Raw genomic sequence first — 24,024 nt, forward strand, 5'->3', positions numbered from 1 at the left:
ATGGTCAGCAAGCAAGGATTCTCAGCTTTTCTGTGAGAAGGAGGCATTTGTTCATAGCAAGGATGATTCTCTAAGTATTCATGGCCTTGCTATGCTTCAGAGCGTCACAGAGATCCAGAAAGTCTGAGGTACGTCAGGTCAGATTTATCCCCCCACTGTCTTGGCAGGGCTCAGGAAGAATGTTCTGCCTAAGATAGCATATGCCCCATGATTACCCTTCTTTCTGATGATTTAAGTTTTCCCCAATCCTACTTATTTAACCATTTGTTCCCATGAAACCTATAACACAGACTTATATAGCATGACTTGAACATACTCATATTCAGCTAGTCCAGATACTACCATCGATGAGTATGGGCACATTTGCCTGGCAGAGTATAAACTCAATGCATAGTTTGGTAGATTGCAACTCCCTTCACACACACACACACACACACACACACACACACACACACACACACACCCCTACCTTTTGGGGGGGAAATAAATCAGGTCTGGTTAATTCATGCATTGTCATCTTTGCAACTTCCTTTTGATCTCCTCTCCTGAGTCTTGATGTCCTTTGGTTTTAGGACTAGACTTGTTTCCCCATGTAATTCTCAATATCTTCTTTCCTCAACATTCAACAGATTTTTATTCTCCAAAGCTTTAAAACATTTTGGTAGTGAGGAGCGGAGGGGAAGAAAGTAGGACACAGAGTTGAGGGGATGGGATAGATGACAGGGACCTGAGCTGTTCGTGGGGTGGCCATAGGTGAGAGTTCCAACCTTAAAATATACAAAACAATCCAATAGCTCTTGTCTCTGAAGTCAAGACCAATTTCTTTCAGTTCCTTGAGACTTGATACTGCTTCAGGGATCCTTCATTAAACCAGAATGTCAGGCCTCCTCTGCCTTTCTAAACGTGTTGAAACTTGCCAGTCTTTTCTTGAACTGGTAACAGGAAGGGAAATTGAGACCTTTGGGGGTTTGGCTTGGATTACATTACCCTAATGAGAGTAATAAAGAATCCCACTTGATAGTCTAGCAAGCTAGTGACTCTTGCCTTTTAGGCACAGCTTTATGTAATCCTCGGGGCATAAATAGCTATGTTGCTGTCTCTAAAACAGTTTTTCAAGGTTTCAGGGTATCTAAACATTAAAATGCTATTTGGTTATTTTACTAGTAAGCAAGTGCCCATAGAAAAATCCTGTGCTGCCCAGATCATTAATGAGAATCTTGCTTAAGGGTAAGGCCAGCAAGAGGCATGTTTTTAAAAACAATGCCTTGCTCTTTTTTCTCATCATCTGGGAAAGTGCTTGTTATAATTTTCACCATCATAAACATACTGAATCTGAGTGCTGGACCTAGATCCTGACTTTCACCAGTGGAACTCTAAAAAATACAGATTTCCATGGGGCACCTGGGTGACTCAGTCGGTTAAGCGTCTGCCTTCAGCTCAGGTCATGATCCCGGAGTCCCAGGATTGAGCCCTTTATCTGCAGGCTCCCCACTGAGCAGGGAGTCTGCTTCTCCCTCTGGCCCTCCCCCATTTCATGCACACTCTCTCACACACACTCTCTCTCTCTCAAATAAATAAATAAAATCTAAAAAACAAAACAAAAGCAGTTTTCCAGACCCTTTGTCTCAGTTTCTGTCTTTGGTATATTTTAGAGAAGTTCCACCTGTGATTCTAATGGACAACCCTCACTAATATTCTCTGCTCTTTGGAGATGTGAACATTACTGTTAGCCATTTTTATTCTGCACTACTCCTGCACTAGATTTAACACTCCATTTTCAGTGTGCCATTCCCTGTTCAAGAACCTCCTTCTACACGATGCTGATGACCTCTCCATCAGATCCCACCTTTTCTGCTTACTTTTAAAGTCCCCTTATACCTGGCCCAGTCTGACTTTTTCATTTCTCACTTTTTAAATGTTGGTCTTATTACTTTTCAGACATTTTTACCTACCCCCTGCCCTGCAAAGGTCAGAATGATTTTGACCTCTGTATCTGTTGTTCATGCTCCTCCTTCCACCAGGAATGACTCCTGTCTTTCTTACATACTTCTCAGTTATACGCAGCCTTCATTAATCAGTTTAAATCCCTACTCTTTCATGTAACCACCATCATTTTTAGAACTGAAAGGAAATTTATAACTTCTATTGCAAATTAAAAAAATCGAGACCTATAGAGATTAAGTGCCTTGCCCAAATTCATACGGCTAGTTAGAGATAGAGCTGGGATTAAATCCAAGACTCCAGACTTTCTTCACACACCCTTTCCATGGCACTACTTTGCCCCCCAGCCCATTGCCACCTTCTTTCTTGTCTGAATATCAGACATTTTACTTTTTCCATACTGGTTCTCTTGTGGGAGGCAGCAGATCTGGGTTCTGACATTTACCTATAACTGTGTGACATTTATCCTCATGAAGCATTTTTTCTTCACCACCCGGCAGACCTTCTTGGTGTATGTGCTTATTGTCTTTCTTTAAGTATCCATCAACTCTTTAAAAGCAAGGACTGGGTCTCCATTATTTTTGCATCTCCCAGTTGTTCTCAAGATGTGTTCCCATGGCAACATGTTAAAAATGCAAATTCTTGAGCCTACCCCTTGACCCGCTGACTCCACCCATCTTGGGTGGGTCTGGCAGTTAATTTTAAGAAGCCCTCCAGGTGACTTGGCGGCTGGTTAACATCTGAGAACCACCATAAGTTTATGTTGCCTGTTAAGCCTTGCTGTTTGATCATCCCATATTTATTCAGTAGTCTTTGAGTATTTCTTCAGTGAGTGGCACCTTGATGAGTCCTCTTTTGGTGCTGGTAGCCTAGCAGTATATAGAAATACTCACGGATTTTTCATCCACTTAATGAAATGTCACTAATTTGTGCTAATGAGGATGAAACCTATTGCAGACAATTGCATTAAATGGGTTAGCAGGTGAGCAGGTAACAGGAGTGTGAGCGAGACCATCACAGTTCATTTTTATGGGGAATACCAGCTTATTAGGATGTTGTGTACTATTGAAAATAACACCAAAGCCCAAAGTTTTATTTTTCCTTTTCTAAAAGAAACAAAATTAAGATTCCCTTTGTTTCCGTTAAATCAGTGTTTCAGAAACAGTTGCAACATTCAGCATATGAGCTAATGAATTGAGAATAGGCTACATGATACTATGTGTACAACTGGTTGATGGGAAGTTCTTAGCCTCCTATGACCAGGAGCTGGGATTTTACAGGGCACAATCTGCTTCAGCAATTGTACAGAGCTGTGGATGTGTCTGAACCTGCCCCATGTGTTCCAGGTACCAGAGGTGAGCTGCAGAAATAACCTGCAGCTTCTGGCTGCGGGTGGGAGCATAATTGTTTTGTACTTTCCAAAAAAGCAGCAGTTCCCAAAGAGGTGAAGTTTAATTTTATTCGAGGCTAGTACATGCTGAGTACAAACCTATGCTTGACTCTATAATTACTCTGACAGCTGAAAGATTTAGGATCACCAGGCTCCTGGATAGGAGACAGCCCCCAGAAGCTTCAGGTCCCATTGGTTAACTTTACAAACTCCAAGAGACCATATCTCCTAAATGAGTTCTCCTTTCTCCTGATTTTAACTAAATATCCTTGTAATTTGGCAGTTTGATATTTTGTAAGCTTGGAGGCCATCGTCTCTGGCTGATATTTAAATAGAAATAAAACTTGCTTGGTGACTTTTTGTCTTTGGCTAGACGTGAAAGATTATAGACTCCTTCCTTCCCACCTGGCCCACAGTTTCCTTTATTTCTATTCCACAAGATTAAAATACTTGGTTGTCATTATCATCACCATTAAGTTTTCCCCATCTGATATGAGTGCCATGTGTTGGCTGTTGACTATGTGGGAAGCGTTATTCTGGATACCTCACATATATTATTTCTGATCCTTACAACCTTCCAAGTGGGTGCTGCTATCCTCAGTTTACAGATGTGGGAAGAATTCCACAGAAAAGTGATTGCCCCAACCCCACGGGAAGTATGGGGCAGAGCCTGTGGCAGTTGGGCCCGGGTATCTCCAAAGCCTCCCCTTCTTGCCAAGATACTTTACAGTGTACCCCTTTCAGGGGCTCTGAAGCATTTTAGGGCTCAGTGTTGGGGAGTTACGGGGTCTAATCATTTTGACTTTCTGATTAGATTCCTCCTTCATGCCAGTTTTTCAAAGAACCTATATTTTAATAGAAAAAGTGATGAAATTATAATTTTGATTTTTAAAAGTTTACTTTGGGCAAACTGGACACTCCTTGAAGTGTTATAGCAAAAGCTGGAGATTTCCTGGGGCAATCAGGAATTTTCAGTAGAGGGGAACTAGCTGTTGGGTGCCTGTGATGTATCTACTGTTTAATTTAATCCAGCTACCCCATGAGGAAATTATTACTTATTTTTACTTAACATAAGAGAAATTGGGCGAGAGAGGCAGAGTAATTTGGCCAAGATCACGTAGCTGAAAACCATAAGAGCTGAGATTCTAGCCTGGATGTTTCTGATTCTAGTCATAAGAAAAACTTTATGTGTTAGGTACTTCTGTATTACCGTATTTAATTCTCATAATAACTCTCCTGATATGTTATTCATTTATTTTATTATTATTAGGATGTTTTTTATTATTTGCTTTTTACAGATAAGGAAATTTAAGACCAAGGAATGTTCCTTGGGTCATAGATGCCCACTCTCAGTTCATGGTGCCCTGGATGTCTTAGGAATTTCATTTTTACAGTGCCCCTATGCCAGGAAGGACCTAACAATCATGTTTATTAAGTAGTTAGGGTCCAAGCAATTTAATATGTATTTATGCCCTAACAATTTAGTAGCCATTTGAAAAAGTAATACACATGAATTAAAAGAAAAAAAATATTTTTATTTTATACTTAAAGACCACAGTTACTTACTAATAGATGTGTGTGCCTTTTGAGTGCTGCACAACTTCTAAAACCTTGGAATCCAGTTGAACACCACCACCCTCATTCCTGCTCCATACTGATTTTCACACAGTTCTTTTATTGCAGCAACCACCAAAAACCAGCTTCACAAAGACAGGATGTCATCAAAAGAGTATACCTGGAGCTAGTAGTTAATGCAGTGTTCAACAGATGTCAAATGTCACTGTGCTTTCTTTGGAAATTTTAAAGTATCCTGCAGTGCCCCTGTGAACTGAGTTTGACACCCCAGGTACCTCGGCACATAGTTTGGGAACTGTAGACTTTGTGTCACATAGGTAGTACATGCTCATGAGTCAAACCTAGGTGCATCAATCCTAGATTCATATATATATTTTTTAAACATGACCGTATTACTTATTAAAATTATTTTTAATTCAGCGTAGTATTTTTAAGTGCCGTAACAATGGACAAGGTTCACGTCTAATTCACCTGTGTGCTTTCATGTTTAGTTCTTTCTCTTGCATATAGCAGATGCCCAATAAATACTCGTTGAAAAAAGAAAGAGAAAATCTCCCCCTTATCTTGGAGATAGGATTTATAAAATCAAATAAAGGACAAGAGGCATTGAAACCACAGAAAGGCTATGATGTCTTTTGGCTTCTTTTAGTTAAGTGCATCTTGTTTCAAACAAGAACCCTGGTCCTTGAAAAGCTGCATATAAGTGAAGTGGTGGTGGCTTAAATCATTTAAAAATACCAGTACTTGTAATTTAAATAATTTGAGTAAGTAATTTTATTAGCAGATCCTTGATTCTGATAGAGATGCTTACCCCTTGGCTTATCACTTGTGTTTTGACTTTTATAAAACTGCTTTCCTTAAAGTGAAACATACTACAGATTGCATTTAAACCCTGGCTGTTATATGCTGAATTTCTTGAAACAAGGCCTCAAGCTTGCCCAGGGAGCATACCTTGCAGAGTCAGTACACGTAAGACTTGGCATTAACAGATCTTTTAACCTAAGATGGTCAGCTTCCTGAAACCCTGTGGGGTGCACTTAGGCTTGATGAGAAAAACGTGCATAGAAAACTGAAAAGTTGCTGGGTGTTGCTTCATTAGGGGCCACTCTTCCTTCTTAAGTACAAAATCAGTGTCCAAACAGAACTGTGAATAGCACTAAGGTGATGGAGGTGTTAGCTCTAAGACGAACACTTCCCTGTCCTTTCCAGGTACAGAAATGATTTGTCATTTCAAAAACCTGGATAGGTAGCAAGGCTGCTGTTGATTAACAATTGTTGTCCATGTGCCTGCATTTTAAGGACCAAGGGACGGTAAATAAAAACACATCGATGAGGTTTGCTCCTCTGTGCACCTTTATCCAAAGGGGCCTTATTAATGGTGAGATAGTTGTCTTGCTACCGAAGCAAAAATGTGGACAGCCATAAAAGATAGTCTCTGCAGTAGATATGTCCCCTCTGAAACACCAAGTAGCAGAGCATGCAGCAGGAAAAGAATTGTGGGTAGTAATTTGGGTGTTAAAATATTAACACATTTCTGCATTTTTAATGTGGTTTCCTTTTTAAATAGTAGGCAGATTATGGCACACGAACAGATAGGTTTATGATTTCAAATTAAATTTTAAGCATTAAAAAAATCCAAAAGGAACTACTTTATTATAAATACATTCAACTAATCTAAACAAGAACTTGCTTTCTTTTCACCTCCTCTCATCATCTGTCAGCTAATTTACAGCCTAATTTTATGATTGTAATATGTGAACAAAGCTTCATAATGGATTTTAGTCTTAAAATTTCAAAACTTTCAAAACTTTCAATCATTCTTCTAGTTCGCATTTGAGTATGTACTATAATGCTAGACAACAGTCCCTGGACTTAAAATGGGGAACCTGGGAAGGCTTCACTGAGGAGGTGACTTTCATACCTGGGCATTAGCAATGTGAGAGCCATTGTGTACATCTGCCATTTATGGTTTTACTATGTAGTATTTGAGTCTGATCTCTTGAGAGTAGAGGCAGACTTTTTTTTTTTTTTTTTTTTTTTACCATTAACCTGCCTTTTTGCTTTCTAACTTCTGCTTCTTTCTAACTCAGATCCTAGTTCTTGTGAAAAATTCATCCCGGGGAAGGAAGCATGGCCCCTTAACGTTTTTTCTCATTTCTCCTATTTCCCCACAGGCAAAGATGCCTTTTGATGCCAACAAACTGTATTGTAGTGAAGTGCTGGCCATATTGCTCCAGGACAATGATGGTGAGGCTCCCTCTCAGTATTGATATTCTGTTAGGATAGGAGCCAGGCTTGTTTCAAATCATGACAGCAAGCTCTCTTGCCTTTGGCATCCCCTTGCTCTCCCTCTCGCTCTCTGTGCAGCTTTTGTACTCTGTCAAGCTGTATTGATTTTGTTTGCTGATGTATCAGTGTTAGACGGCTGTAAAATCTGACAGTTAGCTTCATTTTTTTCTTCCTCTATTTTTTTCCCCTTTTAGAAAACAGGGAATTGCTTGGGGAGCTGGATGGAATCGATGTGCTTCTTCAGCAGTTATCCGTGAGTAATTCTTATGCTTCCTGTCTGCCATGAAGATACATGGCCTGCTTTAAATGGGAGGTGGAGCTAGAAAATGTGGGAAGAAATAGGCCATGTAATGCAAGCCATATGGAGTATGTTGGCAGGTTTGAGGTTACAGTGGAGCTACATAGTTTGCCTCCTTTTCTTAGTCATTTGCTCTTTATGACCAGGTATCACTGTGTATCTGCTATGGATTTTCTCCGTCTTCTGATATTTGTCAATTCAGAAGAGGTATGCTTCCTGCTTAAGTGTATATTCTTGGGCCGAGAATACCAAATTATTTCCAGTTGACCCAGTCCCAAGATTAATCACTTCCTTTCCTTTCAGTCTGCCAGTAAAATGGATTCTCTTCATTTAGAATCCAGATAAGCTCAAGGAATACAAGTTCCAATGCTGTGGGATAGAGGTCACGGAAGAGGATAGGGAAGGATGTGGTTCTAGAGGCTGGAATAAGAAATTAGAAAATGGGGCACCTGGGTGGCTCAGTTGTTAAGCGTCTGCCTTTGGCTCAGGTCATGATCCCAGGGTCCTGGGATTGAGCCCCACATCAGGCTCCCTGCTCCGCGGGAAGCCTGCTTTGCCCTCTCCCACTCCCCCTGCTTGTGTTCCCTCTCTCGCTGTCTCTCTCTCTCTGTCAAATAAATACATAAAATCTTTAAAAAAAAGAGAGAAATTAGAAAGTGCCATTTTCTCATTGTAAGAAACGTAAGTCTAGTTGAAATGTTCTGCTGGCATTCTGAAAATACTGTTAAGATTTCTTCTAACAAATCTCTTCTGTGCTATTCTAAAACCAAGACTGAATATAGATCATTTGGATAAAATCTTGAGTGTTGGGAGTGTCTGAGATGTCAGTTTGCATACATCTGCCATCTTGGTGCCAGCAGCCTGAGTGGCTTGGCCTCCACCCCAAAAAATAGAGCTTTGAAATGTGAATCTGTTCCCAGTGTTCTGGGAAGGTGCTTCGTCCTGTTCCTGCAAGATTATTGATCATTTTTTAGTGGAGTCTCTGGGTATGCATATACTGATAAAAGGCTTTCCTCTTAACATGCCGTGTATCTCTGGCAGAGACGAAACTTCTGCTTTTAGCTATTTCCATGACTTTAGAGCCACAACTGCTGTGTAAGGCAGTTCAGTAGCCCCAACGGTTAGGAAACTTCCTTAGGTTGTGGCCCTTCCAGATTGTGGTTTCTGTTAGAAGGGGTGAACTGGGTCATGGTTGGGCTGGGCAAGTAGAGGGCTTTAGAGGGAACTGGCAAAGTTGGTTTTTGACCTGGAGACGGTGGTTTCAGCTGTATATGCCTTTTATGGAATTTTCTATGTCTGTGCTCCATTTCACAGTAAAAGGGTTTTGTTGGTTTGGGTTTTCGGGTTTTTTTGTTTTGTTTTGTTTTTAAATCTGCCTCGTTGGAACTATCAATCACTTATGGACCCAGTGGTCAGTTGAGTGTTTTGGTTTTTTGTTTGAACTGATAGCTGTCTAATACCTGTGACTCAGAAAGTCCAGTTTCTCTAACATGGAAGCTGCAGAGAATTTTGTTTGGTGAGCTTCTGCTTCCTCAGTTGCTGGGCTTATCAGGACAGGCAGACTTCGGAAATTGTTGAGTGCTGACTGATGAAAAGATGTTCTCTTATGGCTCCATGCTTTCTGGTGTCTTTGCTCAACAGGTGTTTAAAAGACACAATCCTAGCACCGCTGAAGAGCAGGAGATGATGGAGAATCTGTTTGATTCACTCTGTTCCTGCCTGATGCTCAGTTCCAATCGTGAGCGCTTCCTGAAGGGTGAGGGTCTACAGCTGATGAATCTCATGCTCAGGTACGTTTCTTATCTCCTAGTGCTCCCGTTTTTTTTGTCCAGCTCCTCACCGTTAGCCCAAATTCCAGAACACATATCTATGGCCATTGAGTTTCTTAGATATGAAAAACAGTAGGTCCTTCAGGGGGTGGGTGGGTGTGTGTGTGTGTGTGTGTGTGTGTGTGTGTGTGTGTGTGTGTGTGTGTGTGTGGCGAGAGGGTCTTCTCTCAAGTTAAGAGTGGATGAATAGAAAGTACATTTTGGTCTGTTTGTAACCTGTTGTATCAGTTGGTGATATGACTGCTCTCGAAGGGAAATGTCTTTTTGCTCCTCTTACTGTGTTGGTTTTGGGAAATCTAGTCATGATCTTGTAAACATACCCTATGTTAATTTCTAACTTTATATCACATAGACCTATCTATTCCATATGTTTGTCTGTATTTTTCTTGTTGATAGCAGAGTATCATTTTTTATTTATACATATTTTTCATTATATATTTTCTGTGAATTGCACATGTGCTATGTGGCTTGCATAGGAGATATGAAAATGTGCAAGACAGTTCTCGAACTTTTCTTTATGGTAATTTCCTTATAGATCTTCCTATTATTTATGCTCTAATTCCTTAAGGTATTTAAAATGGATATCATGTTGGGGCGCCTGGGTGGCTCAGTCGTTAAGCGTCTGCCTTCGGCTCAGGACATGATCCCACGGTCCTGGGATCGAGCCCCACATTGGGCTCCCTGCTCAGCGGGAAGCCTGCTTCTCCCTCTCCCACTCCCCCTGCTTGTGTTCCCTCTCTCAGTGTGTCTCTCTCTGTCAAATAAATAAAAATAAAATCTTTAAAATGGATATCGTGTTTAGTATATTTCATGGAATCCTAATGTTGGAAGTAAATGGGAGGTAGCTTGTGTCAATAACCCTTGAGAAATCTGGGAGAAATGGGAGCAGGGGTATGGTGACCAGAGTGTGGTGGGGTTAAGTGGCCATTTTTTAAACTGAGAGCCACTAGACTATGTTTGTGTGGCTGGAAGACACTAATCATTATTACTCTTCATGAAATCGAGCTAGAGTCTGCACTCTTGAAACTTCTATTCATGTACATGCAAACTATGTTAAACTAGATCTTTGAAAAAATTTTTTATAAATTCAATAAATGTATCTATTAAATATAATTTAGAATATAGACATGCAAAACTGCTGTTAAAACACTGATAAGGTACTATGTTAAGTGCTGCGCTTATAAAAGAAATGAGTAAGACAGGATTCCTGCCTCTAAGAAGCTAAAAAAACAGCTCTTGTCATGTAAACACAAGCCAACTTTGAGTGCAGATTTCTTTCACTCTTTTTTTCTGTAATTATTTCCTTGTTTTTGCCAGCTTTTTAGTCCTGTCACAAATGTAATTTTCTGTACTGTTTCTTTTTAAACTTAACGTGGCATTTCTCATGCCGTGACATCTTTGTGGGAGTTTTCAGTAACTGTATAATGGACTCTAAGGAAAGATAGCTTACTTAGTATTCTGTTGGTGATATTGAGACTATTTCCATTGTTTTGATATTGTAGCAAATTCTTCAATGACCATGTTTTTGTTTAAAACTATTTTTGTATTTAAGATTTTCAAGGTTATGTTTCTAAAATATCTTCTCTTTAGGCATGTGTAGGGCTGGGGGCACAGTAGACCTCTTCGTTTGTCCAGTGCATACGAGACCTTGGATTGATTGAAAATCTTCCTTTGTGGAATTGCTTTAAAAAATCTATTTTAAAGTGCAGAGAGGGGCATTGGAATTATTCGGAGGCCTTTAGTGTTCAGCTGATTTTTGCTAGCTTTACTCTCTTGAGTCTTTTGTTTGTTTATCTCCTTTACCCTTCTAATTGCCTGTTCTTTTGTTGAAATGACCCGCCTTCTCCCAAGTAAATGGCATATAAAGAAGATGCATTTGGCTTCCTGGGCCTTCTAACCTTAAAACTGTACTCTACAGGGACTTTTTCCTAAGCTTCTTAAAGGTCTGAACTGCCAATGTCTTTGGATGGTTGAGTGCAAATATGAAGTGATGTATTCCTGTAGCATATGGCTTGGTAATGTGCAGCAGTGGGGAGCTGAATAAATAATCAGAAATATGGATTATTCAAACAGGAATGCTGAGATTCTGGGAGCCTAATTAAAAAGGTGCTCCAAAAGCTTTAGAAACTGTACCTCCTTAGGATCTCCTCTAACTTTTCATTTTTGAATGCTGAAGTTACTGTTAGATTAATTCTTTTCATTAACTAGCTATTTTAGCAGATTCAGCATTCCCTTTTTTCTCTTTCCCATGCTTCTTTGTTCTGTGTTATTTTTCTTCTTCAGACTCCCAAATGGAAAGTTTAATTAGGAGGGATTTTTTTTTTTTTCCTACTAGATTCATCCTGATCTAGCAAGAGTTGCCAAGTTGCTCTCTGTCTAGAGAGAAGCCCATTCAAGACTTGGAGGCTGTAGCACTAGAAGTTCAGGAAAATTCTGTGGTTCCATTGCTCCTAAGTACCACTCTTTACTGGGATTTAGGCATTGAGCAATCATGAAATGCCCTCCTGGAAAGGTGGCAGTGTGATATAGCATGGAAGAGTGGGTTTTGGGAGTTGAGGTAAATGTGGGTTTGGAACAAAGCTCTTTCACTTACTAGTGGCTATGTGGTGAGTTACTCCAACCTTTCTGACCTCTGATCCTCAGTTTTTCATCTGAAAAATGGGAGTAACGATGCCAAATTTGCAGGGATTTTGTGGAAATTAAACTATATGTAATGTGTCTGGGACAGTTCTGCAGCTATTAAAACACTGATAAATGTTAAATTACTATGTTAAGTGCTAGGCTTAATACAGAGATGAACAAGACAGGATTCTTGCTTTTGAGAAACTCAATCACTAGTGAGGGAGGCCAATGTTAAGTAACTGCAATATAATTTAATGTGTCACATGAACTATTCCTCTTAAGGGTTTGCATATCTGTGAATTTTTTTTTTTTTTACATTTCTGATTATTGATAAGCAAAGGTCATTAGCAAGATAGTCATTTACACACACACATTATCACACATGCACATATACTACCCAATTTAATATTTATCAACTTTATTGAAGCATAATTTATTTATAATAAAACATGCCCATTTTAAGTGTATAGTTGTAAATTTGATGGATGTATCCATCTGTGTTTTCAACACAATGGAGATATAAAATGGCAATGTCCAATAGAAATGTAATGCAAGCAAGGTATATAGTTTTATATTTTGCAGTAGCATGGTAAAAAGGTTAAAAAAAACAAAATTAATTTTAATAATACATTTTATTTAACCCAGTATAATAAAAATCATCTCAACAGGTAATCAACAAAAAATATTATTGCGCCATTTTACTTTTTTCCTACTAAGTCTTTGAAATCCAGTGCATATTTACATCTCAATTCAGTGCTAAATTTTCATAAAGCACTTGCTTTGTATCTAGGTTTCATAAGATTTATAGTTGGAAAGTAGATTCCCATACCTAAGTTTCTCCAAACATACTTAGATGCTTCCTAATAACTGAATCAAATATCAGTTTTTAAATTTAAATTTATTTAGTCTGTGTTTTGTTTAGCCTGTGTCACTCAACAGATTGTTTTTGAGATTCATTCATTTTGCATGTATCAGTAATTTGGTTCTTGTTCGTTTTTAGCAGTATTCCATTATATTTCTGCATTCCATTGTATCCGTTTTTTAATTTATTCACCTCTTGATGAACATTTGGGTTGTTTCCAGTGTCTTGCTATTATTAATAAAGCTGCTTAAAAATCTTTAGATAAACATATATTTTCATCTCTCTAGGGTAAATACCTAGGAATGGAGCGACTTGGTCATATTGGAAGTGTAAGTTCACTATTAGAAACTACCAAGCTGTTTTCCAAAGTTGTTGTATCATTTTCTGTTCCTCACCTTCCCCACACCCCAGCAAGGCATGAGAATTCCAGCATATCCTCCTTAACAGTTGATGATTAGGCTAAATTTCTTTAAGAATCTTCTCCCCCTGTGTCACTTCCTCAGCCCTCTCCTTACGCCCACCCACCTACCCACTCCCAAATGTTGAGGATTAGGTTCTAGCATCCTCTGCTTTCCACTATGGGAGCATTTACCATCCTGTGTGGTAGACATCTGTTTGTCTCTGACTGTATTATAAGACTCTTGAGAACAGAAACCAGGTCTTCTTCCTCTTTTATCCCTAGTACCTAGCAATAGATACACATTAGGTTCCCAGTAAATATTTTCTAAATGAATGAGAAAGGGATCTGAGAAACATTTTTGCTGTTTTAAATCATTGGGTTATAGAATTTCTAGCAAATCCCATTCATAGACCCAAAGAATGAGTGATTTATTAAAAGCCATATAGTTGAGAGCTCAATCTTCTGCCTAGATACATTTAGTTCTAGTTTTCCCTGTCAGATTTTTTTTTTTTAAAGATTTATTTATTTATTTTAGAGAGAGAGCATATGTGCAGGGGGAAGGGCAGAGGGAGAGAGAGAGAATCCTCAGGCAGATTCCACATGGAGCGCAGAGCCGGATGCAGGGCTCAGTCCCCGGACCCTGAGATCATGACCTGAGCCGAAATCAGGAGCTGCTCAACCGACTGAGTCACCCAAGCACCCTTCCCTGTCGGATCAGTTTTTGACCTGATCTTCAAGGCTCTGGGGAATCCAGGCATCAGCTGCAGTGCTGGGCTTGCTGTCCTGTTTGGCCTGTGCTCGTGCTGTGCAGCAGAGCAGAAGCCAACACAAGTGTCCACACTTCAGTTTATCCTCCTTTGGGACATTTGAACCTCTCAATACTCTCTCTCCATAATCCTCCAAGGTATTTCAGGGTTATGGTTTAGGCATTCATTTCTTATAACCTTTCTACTCAAGATCCAGAGAATTCCTTCATGCAGATTTGCAGTCCCTCAGCATTTGTTTATAGGGACTTTGAGGAGGTCTACTACCTCTTTGCCTTTACCGGACAGGCCTTTCTCCTCTGCTTTATCCTCCCACCCAGGTGTTAGTTTAGTTGTCAGGCGACTTTTTTTCACTCCTGTGTTAAGAGTGTTTGGATTCTACAGTAGTCGACAGAATCAGTAAGAAAAAAAAAAATCTTTTCATTTTTTGTTTTTCCTCTGTCAAAGGACAGATGAAGACATTTTGGAAAAGAAGAAAAGATTGTTGAGGTGATATTTAAGAAATGGAACTCTTGCTGTGGAAAAAGCAGCAGATAGCCATCCTAGCATCTAGGAACTCCCCCCCCCCAAAGGAATATCTCATTTAGTCATAGTGTTTTGATAAGGAAAGAAAAATGATGGGGTGAGGGTAGAAGACGCAGAACCTCTTGGACAGTATATACTGTGTATATATGATATATCCTCCCCTGATGGAGAAAATACTTCTCCTTGTGTGTCCTCATTCTTTTGCTTTGAGTGTCAAGAATTATGGTACTGAGAGGATGTTTGCGTGGTCTTTGGCTAGCAGCAGAAGAGTTAAGATACGACTATGAGCCAAGTGGTATTTTTGTAGTCAGGGATATTTGAGAGAAAAAGAAAATTTAGGAAAGTCACAATTTATTGTGAAGTTTAACAGAATGATCAGATTCAGAGAGTCTAATTCTCAGAAATAAAACTAACTTATACTTATTGGGGGGGAGTGGTCATTATAGAATTTAGCCAGACATGAAGGTAGAGCTCTACAAATGCCCTCTTGCCCCCTGGATGGAGACTGGTTGGCCTTTTCTACACTCTTGGTTACAGATTTCTCTTTGGTAAGATGGTTGCTGCAAATAGAAGATTTCAATATATCAGGTTTAATTATAGACTGTACTCCAAATCGTTTGCTTCCTGCCACCACAGAGCACTTTTTTTTTAACAGTATGTCCTTGTTTCAAATGGTTCAGTGTTCTTTAAGAAACAACAAAGCCAGTGGGAGACAAGAATTACATTGTCCGTTTCCTTGAAAATGTTGACATGAAGCTTATTACTTCTGTTGTAAAACCCTGTTTCAGTTAGAAAGAGAAGAGACCATTGAGATCCCAAGGGATGTGTACAAATGCAGCTTGGGGTTGTGTAGCAGAAAGACAGTGAACCTATCTTGGTTATTAACTGTATAGACAAAAAAAAAAAAGAGAGAGAAGGGTACATAGACACATCCCTTTAGGAACTACCGATTTTTTTCCCCCTGAGGTTTCTCAGTAAGATTTTCCTTAATTTAAAGAAAAGTGTCTCTGACAAAGAAAACAAAAAAATGGGGATGGTATACCATCTACAAAGTAAGTTTTTGCAGGCCCAGTTCTGGACTTAGGCTTGAACCAAAGTGTAAGGGTAGGCAGGCCAGCCTGGGGAACTTTTAAACCTTGAAATTTTACTCCCTTTGTTTTTACCTTGTTCTATATTGGTTTTGTTCCTAATGAACATGGGAAGGTCCAAACTCAACCGCATTATTACTCTTGTGGTCCTTTTCAGGTTTTTGTTGTTTTTTAAGAGCTAGAGCTTTTTCTTCTTACTTTCAGTCTCTGGGATTTAACTGCAAAAGCAAAATAATAATGCAAACATTTTAGAAATCAGTTGAGCTTCCTGATAGGGTTTTATACAGTTTGTGCTTCAAACTGCACACACACATCTTGCTTGTTGTTTGTCCAACAAGCAAGCGTTCCCTTTCCCCATTCACTGAATATTATCATTCTTTCTAAGATGGATAATAGTAGTTTGCACCTGTTCTCTGGGAACCAGAAAAACGCTTCAAAGGACAAAGTAATCCTTCCAACAGCCCTCCAGGCTGACGTTACTTTTTCATAAATGGAAAGTGCTGGGACTGAGAAGGCAGATTAAACTGAAGCAAGATTACTTGGCAGGAAATGGTGGAGGACCTGTCGGAGCCCTTCCATCAGACTTCATAGCTATTCATCATTCCAGGGCTGCTAAATTGTACATATTTAAAGTACACAAGTTGATGAGTTTTGCAGTGTGTGTCGACCTATCATACCATGACTGCGAACATGACAACAAACAAATTTATCGTGCCCAAATGTTTCCTTGGGCCCCGTGGTAATCCATAACTCCTCTCCCTCCACCTCAAGTCTCTAGGTAACCATCGATTTGCTTTCTGTCCATTATAGATTAGTTTGCATTTTCTAGAACTTTATGTAAATGGAGTCATACAGTATGTACTCTTTTTTTTTTTTTTTTTGCTCTGGCATATTTAACTACTATAATAATTATTTTAACTATAATTATTTTGAGATTCATTCCATGTGTATCAATAGTTTGTTCCTTTTTCTTTGCTGTGTAGCATTCCATTTTATGAATATATCTCTGTTTATTCACTTGTTGATGGGCATTTGGGTTTCTAGTGTTACTGCTCTAATAAACAAAGTTATGAATATTCAGGTACATATCTTCGGGTGGACATCTTTTTCATTTCTCTTGGATAAATGCCTGTGAGTTGAATGTTTGGGTCATATGATAAGAATATGGTTAACTTTTTAAGACACTCAATCTGTTTTTACAAAACTGTTATACCATACCATTTTTATATTCTCACCAGCAGTGTATGAAACTTCCATTTGCCCCATATCCTCACTAATTCTTGGTGTGGTCAGTGTTTTTTGTTTTAGTCATTCTAGTGGGTATCTTGTGCTTTTAATTTTCATTTCCCTTGTGGCTAATGATAATGGGCTTTTTCCATGTGCTTATTTGCCACTCATACATCTTCTTTGGTGGCGTCTGTTCAACCTCTTGCCCATTTTGGCAGGAGGAGGGGGAGTTGTTTGTCTTATTGTTGAATTATAACAGTTCTTTATATATCATAGATACAATCTGTTGTCAGATAAATGTTTTACGTATAGTTTCTCTGAGCCCATAACTGGCCTTTTCCTTTTCATAGTGTTTTGAAAGTTTTAAATTTTGCTGAGATAAAATTTTTAAACTTATTGCAATGATTTTACTCCATTTGAGTAAACTTAGGTAGTCAGTGTCTTTCAAGGAATTCATTTTATCTTAGTGGTGTAACCAATTGGCCAAAAGTTGTTCATGAGTACTCCCTTATTTTTTAATATCTGTAGAATCTGTAGTGATGTGCTCTACCTTATTCCCAATGTTGGCCTTTGATGTCTTCTTTTTTTCTTAATCAGGCTGGCTTGTTGATCTTGTCAGAGAATCAGGTTTTTCTTACTGATTTATCTCTACTACTTTTTGTTTTCTATGTCAGTGATTTCTTCTCTGATCATTTTTTTTTCCTTCTGATTACTTGGGGGTTCAATTTGCTATTCTTCTGATTTCTCAAGGTGGGAATTGAAGATCATTTAATTGAGATCTTATTTTTTTTTTAAGATTTGTTTATTTTAGAGAGAGAGCACACAAGCAGAGGGTGGAACAGAGGGAGAGGGAGAGAATCTCAAGCAGACTCCCTGCTGAGTACAGAGTCTGATGTGGGGCTTGATCTCACCACCCTGAGATAATGACCTGAACCCACATCAAGGGTTGACCACTTAACCAACTGAGCCACTCAGGAGCCCCAAGATCTTATTTTTTAACATGTTTGATGCTATAAATTTCTCTCTAATTGCTACCTTAAGCCTGTCACACACATTTTGATATGTTGTATTTTCAATTCAGAATACTTTTATTCAGTTCAAAATACTTTCTGATTTATCTTTTCATTTCATCCTTGACCCATGAGTTATTTAGAAGTGTGTTATTTACTTTCCAAATATTTAGCAATTTCCCAAATACCCTTCTATTTTTTATTTCTTTAATACCTTTAATACCACTGTGGTCAGAGAACTTTAATACCATTGTGGTCAGAGAACATACTTTATGTTATTTGGATCCTTTTAAATTTATTAAGACTTGTTTTTGGCCCAGAACATAGTCTATGTTGCTGAATATTCCTTGTGCATCTGAAAAGAATGTTCTGTAAATATCAGCTAGGTTAAGTTAATGGTGATGTTTAAGTCTTCTATATCCTTACAGATTTTCTGTCTACTTATTCTATCAGTTATAAAAGGGGTGTGAAACCTCTGACTGTAATTGTGAATATGTCTGTTTCTCCTTTGAGTTCTGTCAGTTTTTGCTTTATGTATTTTGAAATTCTTTTAGGTGCTTAAATATTTAGGAGTATATGCTGTCTTGCTTAATTGACTCTTTTATCATTATGAAATGACTCTCTTTATCCCTGATAATGTTCCTTGATCTGAAATCTACTTTGTTTGATATTAATATAGCCACCATAACTTTCTCTTGATTAGTGTAAGCATACTACATGTTTTACCATCTATCATGGAATAAGTTTTGTCCCCTCCTCTATTCATATTTGAAGCCCTAATTCCAGGGTGGTTGTATTTAGAAATAGGGTCTTTAAGATGATAATTAAGGTTAAATGGGGTCATAACGGTAGGTCCCTAATCCAATAGAATTGGTGGTTTTATGAGAAGAGGAAGAGACATCATCAGGAGTATGGTACACAGAGAAAAGGCTGTGTGAGGACATGGTGAGAAGACAGCCATCTGCAAGCCTATGCATCTTTGTATTTAAAATGTGGGGGTTTTTTTGTGGGTAGTATACATTGGAGTCTTCATAGCAATTTCTGCCTTTTAATTTAGGTGTTTGTGCCATTTACATTTTTGCTTTGTCTGCACCATTTACAGTTTTGCTTTGTCTGCCTTCTTTTATTTTTTAATTTTATTTTTTTAAGATTTTGTTTTTTAAGTAATCTCTACACCCAACATGGGGCTCGAACTCACAACCCCAAGATCAAGAGTTGCTTGCTGTACCAACTGAGCCAGCCAGGTGCCCCACGTCTGCCTTCCTTTAGATTAACATTTTTTATTATTCCGTGTTATTTTCTTAGGTGGCTTCTTAACTCTTTCTCTTTGCCTTTTTTAGTGGTTGTTTTCAAATTTGTAATATACATCTTTAACTTACTACAGTCTGTCTTCAGGTAGTTGTATACGATTTCATCTACAGTGTAAGAACTTTGCAACAATATACTTCCATTTCTCCCTCCTGGTTTTTGTGCTATTGTTGTCATATATTTTACTTATGTATATGTTATAAAGACCAACACATATTGTTTATCTTTTTGTTTAAATAGTTATCTTTTAAAGAGATTTTTTTTTAAGTTAGAAAAAAATCTTTTATTTTTATCAACCCATTTGCCATTGTCAGTGCTCTTCATTCTTCTGTGTAGATTCAGATTTTCATCTGGTATCAGTTTCTTTCTTCCCAAGTGATTTCCTTTGACATCTCTTATAGTGTTGGTCTATTCGTGATGACTTCCGTCAACTTGGGTATGTCTGAAAAAATATTTGCCTTCACCTTTGAGTGATATTTTCACCAGGTATAGCATTCTTTGTTATAATAGGTTTTTTTTTTTTTCTTTCTTTCAGTCTCTTAACAGTGTTGCTTCACTGTCTTCTGGATTGCTTGGTTAGCCATGAGAAGTCTGCTGTCATTCTTATGTTAGCTCTGTATGTAATGTGTCCCCTTTTGTCTGGAAGTTTTTAGGATGCTCTCTCTTGCTGATTTTGAACAGTCTGGTTATGAGGTACCTTGATGTAGTTTCCTTCATGGCTCTTGTGTTTGGGCTTCATTGAGCTTCTTGGATCTGTGGGCTTGTAGTTTTCATCAAATGTGGAAATTTTTGAGATCATTATATATTTTTTCCCCATCAAGAACTCCAATTACATGTATATTAGGCTATTTGAAGTTGTCCAACCACGGTTCACTGGTAATCTGTTAATTTTTCTCAGGCTTTTTTTTTTCTTTCTGTTTTATTTTAGTTTCTATCATTATGTATTTAAGCTCACTCTTTTCTTCTGCACTTAATCTCATCCAGTGTGTTATTCACCAGACATTGTATTTTTCTTCTCTAGATATCTTCCCTGTTTCTAGTTAGCATACTGAAGCTTTTTTTTAACCTTCTTGCATATATCACATATAGTTATAATAAAACTAGTTTAATGTCTCTTAATTTGTCATCTATGTTATTTTTATTATTTTTCTCCTCTTTATGGTTAATGTTTTCCTGCCTCTTTAAATGCCTGTTAATTTTTTTTTCTGAAATTTAAATATTGTGAATTTTACCTTTTGGATGCTGGATGTGTGTCTATGTGTGTGTGTCTATGTCTCCTTATAAATATTCTTGAACTTTGTTCTAGGATATAGTTAAATTACTGGGAGTAGTTTGCTTCTTTGGAGGCCTACTTTTACGCTCTGTTAGGTGGGACCAGACTAGCCTTTAGTCTCTGGCTAGTTTTGCCTCAGGACTGAAGTGGTACCCTCCTGAGTACTCCACCTGATGCACTGTGAATTCACAAAGTCTTTCCACTCCAGCTGGTGGGAACACAAACTATTTCTGGTCCTCGGTGAGTTCTAGGCACTGCTTCCCCTTCTTTCAGGTGGCTCATTTCCCGCAGCCTTGGTTAGTTTGCTCACATGCACTGAAGACTCAGAGAGACCCTGTGCACATCTCAGTGCAGCGCTTGGTCTGGCAATCTGCCCTGTGAGCTCCAGCTGCATCGGTCTCCCCTCCTCTGCTCTGCATCTCCACCCTCTCTGCTCTGAGGCCTGGAGACTCTCCAAGCAGCTAGCTGGGCTCATTGCATGTGTTTCCCTTTCTCGGGGATCACTGTCTTGTGCTACCTGATGTCAAGTGTCTGGAAGCCATTGTTGGATATGTTTTGTCCTTTTGTTTGTTTGTTTTGGGTCGGGGGGGTGATATAAATTTAGTCCCTGTTACCTCATCTTGGCCCAAAGTGGAAGTCCAAGAGCATATTATCTATTTTTAAAAACACTTTCTAGTATACATTTTCTTACTATTCAATGCTAGTGGACAGTAATATAAATAACTTTTATGTATTGATCTTACATTAAGCAACTTTGCTATGTCACGTATCAGTCTGGTTTTGTTGCAATAGCAACTCTGCAACCTCAAGGACTTTCAGTGACAGATGTTTATTTTTCACTCCTGATACATCCATCACTGGCCATCTGAAGTTCTGCTCCACATCTTTATTTTGGGATTCATACTAAAGGAAGTGTTCAGTGGGATGTGACTTTCTCATAGCAGAGAGAAAAGGCTGATTAATGCAATAAATCTTTAAACTTCTTCTCTAAAGACACCTGTATTACTTATGCTCTCATTTTATTGGCCATAAAATGTCACATGGCCAAGCCTGATGTCCTTGGTGCAGGGAGGGAAGTATAAACAGTGATGTGTTTGAGATAGCTCGTACAGGCTCATGAAAGCTCACTGTGCGCCTCTCTTTCCCACACCATGTTTAGTGGGATCACATTGGTAACTTGAAATCTGGTAGAGTGGGAGTATTTACGCCATGTAAACTGGAAAATAAAACAATCAGCACTTTTTTCCTGGAGAACTACTTGTTGAACTTTTAGTAGCAAACCCCTGGGTATATGCCCTTTTTAGGGAGTAGCAGTTAATAGGTAGGAACAAGATTATTTTCTGTCACATTTCATTTCAATAATTTGTTAGTTTGTGTGTGTGTTTACATTTTACTAGCTATGCCTTTTAATGCAAGATTGAATAGGAAGGAGTAGTGATCAAGGGCAAACTTTTCTTATTCCTGGGTTAAAGGGAATGTATTTTATTAAGTATAATGTTTGTTTTCAGAAAGGGAATGTATTTTATTGAGTATAATGTTTGTTTTGAGTTTTTTGGAGATAGCATTTGTCAGATTAAGGAAATTTCTTCTCTTATTGATGTCACAGATTTTACATAATTGATCAGTCAATTTTATCAAAAACTTTTTCTGCATTTACCGAGATGGTTTTTTAAAGTTAATATGGTGAAAATTGCATTAAAGGATTTTCTAATGTTGAACTAACCTTTCATTCCTGGGAGAAGCCCATCTTTTTTATGTTTTATAGGATTCTGTATTTTATTTAGGAATTTGATACCAATACCTGAGTGGGTTTGGCCAGTAAGTTTACTCTCAGAAAGCTTTTGTTTGTTTGTTTTAACTTTATAAATGAGTTGAATGATGCTTTATTAAATGAGTTGAATAATGTAGGAGTTTAATATTAGAATTATTTTCTTCTTGAATATTTGGTAGAACTTGATAGTGATTGCTTCTAGACTTTAAATTTTCTTTGAGAGAAGATTTTTAACTACTGATTGAGTTTTCTGAATGGCTTTAGACCCATTCAGGTTTTCTTTTTTCTTTTTTTTTTGAGTCAGTTGGGAAATTTATATTTTCCTAGGAATTTGTCCATCTTACCTGCTTTCCAAGTTTCTGGCTTAAAATTATTCCTTATGCTCTGTTGGCTTAATATCTGCTGTATCTGTAGTTCTCTCCCTTTCTTTTCATACCCATTACTGTTTTTTGTGTGTGTGCCTTTTCTCTTTTTCTTGATCCCTTTTGCCAAAGATTTGTCCATTTTATTGGTCTTTTTGAAGAACCAGATTTGAGCTTTGTTGATCCTCTTATTAGAGATTGGCAACGAAGGCCTGTGGAACAGATCTGGCTGAGGCCTGTTTTTCTATGACCAACAAGCTAAGAATGGTTTTTGTATCTTAGAAGTGTCACATATATTTTAAAACACACACAAAGAAAAAGATGCTACAGAAACAATATACGGCCCGTGAAACCTACGGTATTTTCTGTCTGGCCCTTTGCATAAAGTTTGCCAACGTGTGCTCTTTAGAGCCCTGGTTTTTGGTCACTTGATTGTTCATCTTACTTTATCGTCAGGTCAGCCTATGGCATAAGTGGTTTCTCTGCATACCGGGCCCACCATAGTGCTATACACCAAAATCTTAACCTCTGTCTTCTACATATTTGTTTTGTTCTCTGGCAATTAGTCGAGCAGTGGTTGGTACCAGTAGTTTATGAAAGATGGATGGGAATAGAAATGGAAAATTAAAAAACTATGTCTAGCAACATAGAAGACCACCATTATTCTGTTTTAGCAGTGGAGTATCTCTTAGCATCTCCCAGAGCACCAGTGTTATTTGGCACAATAGTTTGAGATCAACTATGAATTTAGTTATTTTGATCTCACTGTCTCATTCATAGAAATCATGGATCCTGGAAGGTGATCTTCTGTTCTGGGAGCTAAGAGGAAATGAACTTTATCGTGTACATTGTAAAGCAAACAAAAATTATTTCATATGGCATTATCCAAGTTTCTTGCCAGAATTAATTTGTGGTTCACAGTATCATTTAAAGACTGCCTGACTGTCACCTTTTTTTTTTTTCTATTTGTCAGTCCCTTTTAATCTCATTCCTAGACTCCAGACCCATATGTTTAAGCTGGACATCACTGCTGTGTCTCATAGGCACCCCAGGTTCAATCTGAATTCAGTCCTTTTCACTCCTACTCTACTATTACTTTGCTTTTTTTTTTTTTTAACCATCTCTCTGCCTCTGATATATTTTCCCTCTGTCTTCTGCTCCCCCCCACCATCAAGTACTTTTCGATCCACTATGGCAGGTGTAATCTTTCTAATACACAGAATCAGCAGGCTTCATGTTTTGCTGCTGCCCCTCTTGCTCTTTGTATTCTAGCAGTACTGTGCACCGCTTCCCTGAATGTGCCCAGCTTACTCTGTCTTTGCATGCGCTCTTCTTTCTGTCTGCTTGAAACACCCTCCTCCTTTTCACCTGTCTGGGAAAGACATCCAGTAAAGCTTGGTTCAGGCATCATCTCTTTTGTGAGGCCTCTCTGACTCAGATACTCAGATACTCAGCCCTCCTTCCTGCGTTCATGTTCTACTTTGTAGAAG

At 38.4% G+C, this 24,024-nt stretch overlaps 1 protein-coding gene across 1 annotated transcript in view; it reads left to right on the top strand.

The window, feature by feature from the left end:
* Positions 1–24,024, top strand: part of CTNNBL1 (catenin beta like 1) — a 161,247-nt gene that overhangs the window by 67,634 nt on the left and 69,589 nt on the right. Inside the window, exons 8-10 of the mRNA XM_028118615.2 lie at positions 7,081–7,153; positions 7,390–7,448; positions 9,135–9,283. Coding sequence (XP_027974416.1) covers positions 7,081–7,153; positions 7,390–7,448; positions 9,135–9,283 — 281 coding nt within the window. The remainder of the gene's footprint in view (positions 1–7,080; positions 7,154–7,389; positions 7,449–9,134; positions 9,284–24,024) is intronic.

The sequence above is a fragment of the Eumetopias jubatus genome, unplaced genomic scaffold, assembly GCF_037043125.1.
Source record: "Eumetopias jubatus isolate StellerSeaLion01/CBP00866 unplaced genomic scaffold, mEumJub1_p1.0 scaffold_9, whole genome shotgun sequence".
NCBI lineage: Eukaryota > Metazoa > Chordata > Mammalia > Carnivora > Otariidae > Eumetopias > Eumetopias jubatus.